Below are 10360 nucleotides of genomic sequence, written 5' to 3'. Positions count from 1 at the left end.
TCTTTGCATTCAAGGTTTTGGTTTGGTTTATATTTCTGGCCACGTAGCGATCGATGCGGCACGCACCCGGTGTGCGCTGCAGTTACACGGCAATATCACCGATTAGGTGACAAAAATACACCACCACCGACCACGTGGCCGCTCGGGCTTAATGGTTGTGATGATACAGTGCGAGGGCTGATTTGCTTCTGCTAATGGATGTTGGTGCAATACTATTGTTACATGGGTCACTGCAGACCTCCTCCCTCTGCCTTGATCCAATTAAGCCAACTAGAGAAATGAGCCACAATGAGATAAAGCCTCGCTCTGCCGGGAGTTGTACTTGTTTCTGCACACAAGCCTCTCAAGGCTCTGTTTCATTCCCATAGAACGAAGAAAAGGAAACTACTCCTGCTTCCCCCCTGACATTAATGACAAACTACAGCAACTTGTGGTGCGTAGGACAAATGATCTGATGATGATTTCCTGGGGATTCGTGAGAGTTTTGGTCCGACAAAAACTTTCATTATAACCCTGTCATTCACAAGGGAATCCACAGGTTGACAACACTTGGGACTGTGTTGTAGCACAAGTGTGCAAGAACACTCACATTGTGTGTAATGACATGATGACAATATGAATATGCAAAATGTATAAACATTAATATCATTAGAGGCTGACGTCTGTTCTTATATGACATGATTGGGGTTAAAAAAATAACCAAGTTGATGTTTGTACAAACAATTTGTGCAACAGGCGGTGGGAAAAAAGCAGACAGAGAAGCGAAGCAGACGGCCACGGCTTAGTGTGACTAGCACGCTCGTCTAGACGGAGAGCAAGGTCCTTCCCGTCATTGTTGGTTGGCATTGAGGGGCTGCAAAACAGGAAATAATATCTGAAGAAAACATACGGCTTATGAACATTAGAAAGTCAAAGTCACGTGCCACATAATCATTTAAAATTAAAGTGAATTTATATTTTAACACTAACATGAGTGTTTTCTTCACTCACACAAACTTGAACTTTTAGAACCCCAGAATGATTTTAGTTTGTCCAACATGAGCTACAACGTCTTTGATTGGTTTAGTGAATACATTATCTTTTAGATCTGTAGGATATTCAAACAATGATTACATTTTCATTTTAATGGCCTGACAGGGGTAAGCAATTTTACATTTCTCAATCTATTTTTATCATTCATCAGTGGAATAAATCAATCCATTTAAGTAATATGACATGTCCTCACCGAGGTTTGGGATCAGTGTTTGTTCTTGATGGTCTCTTCTGCCATCTTGTGGATCCAGCATTCAAATAGGATATTGTCTTCATGGTTGCTTTTCCTTTCCTTTCCTTAAATTTAGTATCGCTGCAAAATACCGTACTACAATCACAACAAAAATGATTATTGCAGCATTTGATCGCCATATATTTTTTAAATGTAATCATCACCTTAATGTGAAGGTGAAAATCTTGAGTAAACATAAAAAACAAAAACTGTTCATTGTGTCATTAACGTACAAACGTGACAAAATATTTTATACATGCAAACAACCTTGGTATTGAGACCTGCTGTGAATGAGAAAAAAAGCCATATTGTACCCTGGATGTTCTCTGATCATGCTTACGTCCCGGCTTCCCTTAAACTGCACTTATAAAACTTATTTTGCATTATTTTTTGTTGCATTACATAAGTTTTCTCTCATCTATTGCATTGTGTAGATCTAGCATTAATCTCTTTTTTTAAAGATATTTTTTATCAAATGCTTATGCAATATTATATTATTAGTATTATGTGTTTGAGAATTGATTCCTTCGATAGAAGTTTCTCTAGGACAAATATTTTCTTAAAAATATATTTTTTATTTTCATGAAATAAACAAATGTTATTGATATCTCACAGACTGCATATAGAGATCACAATAGATAGCGATGCTGTCCTTAATATGTCCCTCTTCGGCTACCTTAGTCGGCCCACGTGATCCTACGTCACAATTGTCCCTGTTGGTTAGCTGTTAGTTAGCGGTTACTCTAAAGCAACAGTCGCTTCTTTTATAACCTATTTACTTGAATTAAACGACTAGAATGGAGATTGGTACGGAGATAAGCAAGAAAATAAGAGTAAGTAACGTTATATGCCTAATACAACGTATATAACCGAACCCAAGGCCTGGTAAAGATATCAGTACCATATGCGTTACTAGTTAACGTTAGCGTGCTAATGCTATATCACAGTCGGTCCGAATGTTAATGTTAATGTTTTTCATTTATTAAGGCCAGTGGAATCTTTGGTTCGTGAATATGTAACGGGCAGATTTAATGACTTATTGGCTACTTTTTATTTGTTTCTATATGATTTAGATAACGATACGCAGTGCTTTTTTACCGGTCGTTAAGATCAGCGCAGCAAGGGGTGCTGTCCATCATTTGTTCGGCTTGCTAACGTTAGATGGTATCAATTTACTTCACGTTTGTTCTGTTCCAGGCGGCAATCAAGGGCAAGCTTCAAGAGCTCGGTGCATATATCGGTAAGTGAATGGATGGCCGCTCGATACCCCAATCACACAGTCCATGCGGCAATTAACGTGAATGCTTTCCCTCTCTTTCCTGATTTAGATGAGGAGCTACCTGATTATATTATGGTGATGGTTGCAAACAAGAAAACATCTCAACAAATGGCTGACGATCTCTCCCTTTTTCTCGGCCATAACACTCTTAAATTCACAGTGTGGTACGATGAGTTTGTGGAATGAATCTTCCACCTTTAACACTTCTCAGATCTTTATCTCAACACTACAAAAGTTCTAGCTGTAACATCTTTTCTTTTTTTATTGATTTTTAGGCTACAGGGTGTCCTTGAGAAGTTGAGATCTGTTGCAGTCGGTAAGTCAGACTACGTTGAGGGTAACCAGCTGAAGGGACAGCTGTTTTATACAAAGCTTTAGTATCTCAACCAAACTCTCCTGTTCTCTTCCTCTGTTTTGTCTGCACGGTTGTTGCAGAGCCTGCATCCCTAAGTGCAAATCCTATCCAATCTGACGGTGGTATTGTGGCTGAGAAGAACCGGTCCTCTGATAGTGAGGACAGCCGAGCAGAGGAGTTGAAGGTACTGACGGTGTCCAGCTCGCGCTCGGATAGGACCGAAGCACGCGTGTCCAGTTCCGCTCACGAAAGCAGGTGCATAATGCAAGGCCAGAGTTCTCTTTTGTGCTGACGCTAAATGTTTTTTTAAGCATGATGGTGCTTGCAAATGTAAAAAAAAAAACATGTGTTCTTCTATCTGTCATCAGAAGGGGCAACTTGGAGAAGAACTCCTCTCGACTAACCTCCACTGTCAAGCCCCTCATGGAGCTGCTCCCACTAGATGCTGTTATTGACATCAAGCCAGAGATGGATGATGACCTCATTGCCGATGATCCAGTAGAAATAGGCACCAACCATGGTCGAACACGCGGATCAGCTAGTAGACCCACAGCTGAAATCTACAAACCGGGTCAGAGCAGATTTTCTTCATTAAGCTCAACAGAAAGGTGTCGACCATCAGAAGGATCCTCTCACTCTAGGCAGCAGGACAGCAGAAGCAGTAGAAGCTCCAGAACCGGATCCAGCAGGGTATAGTTTTTGATAACTGTACAGCAACTTTCTGTGGACCTGTGGCCGAGCAGATGAAGTTTAGGAGCCACAATTACAATGATCTGTGTCCATGTTCAGCAGCAGCAAGAGGAGTTGTCACGGAAGCGTAAGGCGCCGGTAGCGAGCTCGGTGGTGCGAGTGAGCCGAGCAGCGGACGACGACAGCGACAACGTGGAAGAGGAGGAGGAGGATACAGGCTACGGAGGCAGAGGCCTTTCCAGTAGAGTGTCCTTACCCTCCAAACCAGAGCGCAAGTCAGTGTCAACACCTCATGTGATATTATATAACATATGGTACACAAATTAGTGGATTTTAGCACCTGAAAAGCTTGCAATTCACTTCTAATAACCAAAATGTGGTTTGTCCAGGTATTTGCATACATTTGTAATCTATATTTCGCTTTGCAGTAGTGACCACATAAAAACTCTATGACAATGAAGCAACCATTTATCTTTTTAATAATCGGACAGCTAAAGTTTTACATCTGTGTTGTCTATGGTTTCAGGCCCACTCTGCCCCCAGCCAAGCAAGCCAACCGGAACCTGATACTGAAGGCCATCTCGGAGGCTCAAGACTCCATTACCAAAACCACAGCCTACCCCGGAAGTATGTTTAACAAAATTGGCATGGCAACGCATTCATTTACTGCAGTTTATGTAACTCTGTAGTTGCCGTTATCCCTTACATTGACCTTTTTGACCCCAGTACCCAAGAGGCAGACCGTTCCTGTTGCACCTCGTACTCGCATGGCCAGCAGTGAGGAGATGACTGCAGCCATCCAGCTGGTGCAGGAGCACCTCCACAGCCTGACCCCCAGGGTTCAGACCTACACCTCTGCAGAACAGCCTCCCTCCAGAACCTCTGGTAGGTGAAGAGTAGAGCTGGTGCAGCACACGGTGTGCCTTTTTGCCGAACACCGCTTTAAACAATCTCAAAGAATCCCAGTGAGCTAAAATAATCAAGTAATGTAAATAATCTGCTTTTACTCCACCGATCACTCTTCTAATGTTTTCCTGTCAGCTCCGGTGAGATCCTTAGCTTCTCGCCTTCAGCTGGACTTAGCCGACAGCAGTGAAAGAGGAGAGGAAAGTGACATTGGTGAGTTCTGTTTTTTTGCATGCTGTTTAGGCCAAAATTAGCAAGTATTACATTAAGAGATTCCTCACATTTTTCCCCTTGAAAACATGTTAAAGTGCTACCTAATAATAAATATCTCAGAAGAGGCCTTATGGATTGTCCTCCGTGGGGCCACTGTTGAGATGTCTGCGTTTGGTATTTTCTAGGTACCGAGGTCGTTGAAGGCAGTGAGACGAAGCCATTTGATACCCGCTCCTTCATAGTGAGCCGGCCGCAGCTGGGAGAGACTTCAACCAGAAGCCAGCTTCATCCTCAGGTCAAAGGGGAAGTCCAGTCTGCCCTACCGCGCACTGTCCAGCCCGGGTACACACACACACACACACACACACACACACACACACACACACACACACACACACACACACACACACACACACACACACACACACACACACACACACACACACACACACACACACACACACACACACACACACACACACACACACACACACACACACACACACACACACACACACACACACACACACACACACACACACACACACACACACACACACACACACACACACACACACACACGCGCGCAAAGATGAATGCTATTAGAGTCAATTTTCAGTTCTTTTCATTTAAACATATATATGCATTTCTATTTTCACCCCAGTAAGGAGAGGAATGACTCTGCAAGCCCCAAGTTCATAGTGACATTGGACGGAGTCCCAAGCCCGCTGGGCAATCTCGGAGACTGTGAGATGGAGCTGGAATATGTGAGACCGCCCTCAAAGGTCACCGACTCGACCGCCCCCGTCATCAGACAGTCCAAAGTCAGCATCCTTCACAGACTTCAGGGGGGAATCGCATCAGCAGAAGGTGTGGGATCTTGTTACCGTTATCCTTTACTGCGTTAATAATACCTTACACTTCAAACACTGTACCTCAGTATGTGCTCTAAGTTGCGTTGTCTTCTGACAGGTGATATGATGGAGGTTGCGATGGAGGAGGAGGGCGCCGTCTCTTTAAAGAAACGTAAAGTGACGGAGCGCTGCAAGTTCTGGCCGGTCTGTAACAGTGGAGACGAGTGTTTGTACCATCACCCTACAGCACAGTGCAAGTGAGTATTTCGGTTAAAGTCAAATATACGATAAATGCAGTTTTCATTGCCGGGCACCAACCAAATTTTTCAACGATTTGTGTCTCTGAAGGACTTTTCCCGCTTGCAAGTTTGGAGATAGATGCCTTTTTGTGCATCCCAACTGTAAATACGACGGCAGGTGCTCCAAGCCAGACTGTCCGTTCACTCATGTCAGCCGAAGAAGCACAGCCGCTCCTCCTCCCAGGCCAGGTGCTCTCACCGCAATTTCTTCAGACAACTATGATACGCTCTTAAAGGGCTTTGTTTGCATTGACAGCTCACGGATAAAGAAGCAACATAAAAGGGATGTGAAGATCGTCCCATCTGCACCTCTAACTTGTACTCCCTGTGCTCACAGCAGTGCCGACCATGCAAACTGCGAGTGTATGCCGCTTCTTCCCGGAGTGCAAGAAGATGGACTGCCCGTTTTATCATCCAAAGGTAAGACATTGCAAAGTGTGGAATGTGATGCTCTGATCTGCAACGGTATTTGGATCATGGTGCTTTAATTTGAAAATGTGTCATTTCTTTTTCTCCCATGTCTTCCAGTCAATACATTTTGCACAAATCCAAGCCATGTGACTTGGAAAATTTTGTTTTCCTCTCCTCTACAGCCTTGCCGCTTCGCGGCACAGTGTAAACGAGCTGGATGTACCTTCTACCACCCGACCACAGCTGTGCCTCCGAGACACGCCCTGAAGTGGTCAAAAGCGCAGAGCAGGTGAGTGGACGGTAATGATGCTGCATTCTGTTTACTGGAACTGTTCAGCTTGTTAACAGTATCCCTTGCATTGAATAATATACATCATGTTTGAGGGGGCATCCCCAATAAAATGTTTGAAGATATTAATTAATTTAATAAAAAGGCATTATTTAATTAATATCTCAATTGCACCTTTTGCACATACTCATTGCTGTTTTGTCTTTCTCTGTCACAGCTAATAAAGTCCATGGAGTCTCAAAGAAGTCTGATGGTGGACATTTCAAGCAATAGAGGATGTTTTCTCTCTCTCTCTCTCTCTCTCTCTCTCTCTGTATTGATTTTAATTTCATTTTAAAAGATGTTTGGGTTCATTTAAAAAAAATTGTTTTGTAAAATGAAAGTTTTTTGCTCTCACAATATTAAATTACTCCATCAAACTCCAATCTTAAGCCATCTGGTCATTTATTTTATGTTCTTAGTTATGTTGGTTCGAGCAGATGTTCATTTAAAATATGTTATTGTTAAGTGGTTGGTAGTAGATAGGTGTTGCTATTTCACTCTGTTCTAAATGAGATCAGGTTTAAGTGGCAAACGTTACCACAGAGAACATGGAACCAAACTATACCAGTAAAAAGGAAAACAAGCTGCATGGAACTCCTTTTTCCTCTTGTAAGCAGACCGATTATGTTCGCTGTAAACATTTGAAAAGCAATAACTTCCCTAATAGTAAACCACAGCGTCCTGTCAGTTTAGCGCAAGATGGTCTATGAACATAATCTATGAGTAAAATGGTACATTGTATACTGTATATTTATAGCGCTTTTCTAGTCGTACAAGGAAATGTAACACTTCCTGTCATCATTCACCCATACACACCCATGAAAGAAGCTACCATACAGGGCCACTTGCCCAGAAGTAACTATCATTGATACACTGTAGTCATAGCTACATGGCCCGGGCCTGTGATCAGACCGCCAATCTTCTGACTGAGGACAACCGCGTTCCACAGTCACCCATATGAGAAACCTATATATATCTTCTACACACACATCTATTCAGATTTTTGAAAGTGACTACAAGGGCTTAGCTAGTCCTCTTTTTTATGTTTTGAATTTGAGCAACAGTTGAAATGAAGAAACAAGCTATGCAATCTGACTAATTTAAAGATTTGCTCTGTGTGCAAGGGACACCGCAGATCTGCCCATTGCATAGAGAAGATGAAATGCGATAAATAAAATGTCAATTAAATAGGACTCAAACTAATTTTCCGTTAGGTTTTTCGTTTAATTGTATGATTCCATCTGTCTTCAGCTCTGCAGCCGCAGTTTCGTTTGACCGCCGCCAGAGAGCGCTGGAACCCGCTGCGTGATGACGTCACGATAGTGCAAGTGAAAAGCCCCGTGAACGACGGTGTTTCTCGCCGGACGTGGTGGCGCGCGTCTGTAATCCAAGTCACTGGGAGGTTTAGGCTGGCGGACCGTTTGAGCTCAGGAGTTCTGAGCTGCAGTGCACTATGCCGATCGGGTGTCCGCACTAAGTTCGGTATCGATATGGTGCTCCTGGGGGAGCCCGGGACCACCAGGTCGTCTAAGGAGGGGTGAAACGGCCCAGGTCGGAGACGGAGCAGGTCAAAGCCCCCGTGCCGCTCAGTAGTGGGATCGCGCCTGTGAATAGACGCTGTAGTGCAGCCTGAGTAATACAGCGGGACCCAGTCTTTTTCCTTCCGTTACCAACTAGTCACGACGCCCGTACTCACGCGCTGCTGTGAACGGGTTTCAAACCCCACGGATTTAGTCGTTTCTTTCACGTTCTTATTGACACCAAAAAGCCCCACGGGCCAGCTGCTGTGAGCGCGCTACTGCCTCCACCTGGAGGACACCCGCAACTACACCAGCTGCTGTGAGCGCGCTACACTGCCTCCACCTGGAGGACACCCGAAACTGCACCAGCTGCTGTGAGCGCGCTACACTGCCTCCACCTGGAGGACACCCGCAACTGCAGTGCTGCAGGTAGGCGACAGCCAACCAACTAACTACAAGAGAAGGGATTTGAATTGAACATTTCACCTCGTTGATGGTGCAGTAACGTTTTCATATTGGCTGTTTATGTCGAAAGTGACATTTCATGAGAATGATCAACAAATAACAAAAAGGATGTACCATAATTGTACCTGAAGAATGTTTAAAAAAAAAAATTTTTTTTACAGAAGCTGTTGCTGTTGATCTAAATCTTCATGGTTAACCACAAACTATGCCGGCGGGGAATATCTATTTAAACCCAATTGATTACTTTATGTCAGCATAAGACTTGCAATTGGGGTCCATTTCCTGTCAACTTGATAATATGCAGATTTTGAAAAAAGAAAGGCAGCATTTTACAGACTGGACTTTCCTGACTCGTATATGACCTTTGTTTTAAACACAATATTGTGTTCAGTGCAAATAGACTGAACATATCTAACCTACTGGTGTAATCTTTACAGCCATCAGCGTCAACAAAGTTCTTGCCTTTCCCTCAACAATTTGGTAATTATTAGAAACCTCCCACAGTCATTTCCATAGAAGTGGCGCCACAAATGAGGGCATCTCATTTTGCTATCTCAATAAATGGCCCCCTCGGGGGTTTTTCCAAGTAATCATAGCCCGAAGAAGAAGAGAGACTGCTGCTGTTAACAGAAGTTGCTGATGTTAATTTAAACTGTGTCTATGAGGCGTCACTTCCACAAAATTTGACTCAGGATGGACGGTGTAGGAGGGAGCGTGTCAAACTGGAACTCTGTTTGATAAGCTTATATTAAGCCTGTTCTGGGAAGGCCTAACCAAAGGGCCTGATTGACCTATTAGCTATTTCATTTTAAAAAGGAACAATCTGATGGAATAGCTCACAAACGCAGCTTCAGCTCACCGAAAAAAGCCACTTTACATGTCTTTTTTAAAGGATCACAATCCTCTCAACATTTAAGAGATGTTGCGGCTTTTCACATGTGTTTTTCGGCGCCGTAGTTCAAGCAAAAGTTGACTGACCAGCCTTTTCTCCCTCGCTCTTTTTCTTTTTACAGCCTCAACTCGTTTGTGCAGCGTTAAATGCCAAGTATTAGAAATGTCTTGCCGTGCACTAGCTCTTCAAAAATCCCTGTGATGGTGGAACATGTTTTTGTGTGGGAGGGCTGTTCTGCCAAGCAAAGCTGTTTTGGTCCAGATTTTTCATTTTTTTATTTTTCTGTTAACAAGAAAATCTTGCACTTGCATCACCCGGTGCTACCTCGTGATGGGGGTAATTAAGAAAATAATACCACCAACTTTTTAACAACCATGCCGCACCACCGTGGAGACGTTCGGTAAATATCACCCCCCCTCCCTCCTCAACCTGTACATTCCTCAAAGATTCCCCTGAACGTTTACGCCACGCGGGGGTCATTTAGAGTGAAAGATGACGAGGGAATTCAAGGTGGGCTTCTGGGGCCCCCCGAGCACTCGACACATCCTCACATCCTCAGCTTATTGCAGCTGCCGAGTTGGTGGCGCACTTCTGGAAATTACCATAAAGCGTGTGTAAATATTCACTACTCAGTCATCCATGTGGAGTTTTAGGATGTGCCGTCTCTTGAGGATTAGGTCGAAACGTATCATATGCTGCTGCTAAGAAAAACAGAAAGAGGAAGAGGGAATGCCCATGATGTCTAACACCACAAGTTACACAAAAAGAAGTTGCAATGGGGTTAATATCAGGTCTTTCAGGGAAAGCTGGACTGTGTTTATACTTATTCTGCTGCTTCCGAACATTAAGTTCTAAATATATCTAAATCTTTTTTTCTGAAA

The 10360-nt window shown here is 43.5% G+C and overlaps 1 protein-coding gene across 3 annotated transcripts; it reads left to right on the top strand.

Annotated features, from left to right (window-relative positions):
• Window positions 1–1936: 1936 nt before the first annotated feature.
• Window positions 1937–6979, top strand: zc3h14 (zinc finger CCCH-type containing 14). Of its 3 annotated transcripts, none has more exons than XM_037449995.2 (17): window positions 1937–2097; window positions 2462–2504; window positions 2593–2707; window positions 2819–2859; window positions 2979–3153; window positions 3267–3588; window positions 3691–3863; window positions 4115–4215; window positions 4315–4473; window positions 4630–4707; window positions 4893–5049; window positions 5372–5577; window positions 5680–5818; window positions 5910–6049; window positions 6198–6280; window positions 6454–6560; window positions 6778–6979. In XM_037449995.2, the coding sequence occupies exons 1-17, from the start codon at window positions 2062–2064 to the stop codon at window positions 6779–6781; spliced, it is 2079 nt and encodes a 692-aa protein (XP_037305892.2). In that variant the 5' UTR covers window positions 1937–2061; the 3' UTR covers window positions 6782–6979. The 3 variants fall into 3 exon arrangements, with proteins under 3 accessions (XP_037305892.2, XP_037305893.2, XP_037305891.2); XM_037449996.2 differs by having other exon boundaries at window positions 3688–3863; window positions 6201–6280; XM_037449994.2 differs by having other exon boundaries at window positions 3688–3863.
• The last annotated feature ends 3381 nt before the right edge of the window (window positions 6980–10360 follow it).

The sequence above is a fragment of the Pungitius pungitius genome, chromosome 20 (assembly GCF_949316345.1).
Source record: "Pungitius pungitius chromosome 20, fPunPun2.1, whole genome shotgun sequence".
In the NCBI taxonomy this organism is placed as follows: Eukaryota; Metazoa; Chordata; class Actinopteri; order Perciformes; family Gasterosteidae; genus Pungitius; species Pungitius pungitius.
This window is presented reverse-complemented; position numbering and strand designations above follow the sequence as displayed.

Bases quoted from the DNA above. Each gene is read 5' to 3' on its own strand.
- zc3h14 (XM_037449994.2), top strand. From the start codon at position 2,062: ATGGAGATTGGTACGGAGATAAGCAAGAAAATAAGA. The intron at 2,860-2,978 runs GTAAGTCAGACT...CGGTTGTTGCAG, and splicing joins GTTGAGATCTGTTGCAGTCG to AGCCTGCATCCCTAAGTGCA. The intron at 3,154-3,266 runs GTGCATAATGCA...ATCTGTCATCAG, and splicing joins AGTTCCGCTCACGAAAGCAG to AAGGGGCAACTTGGAGAAGA.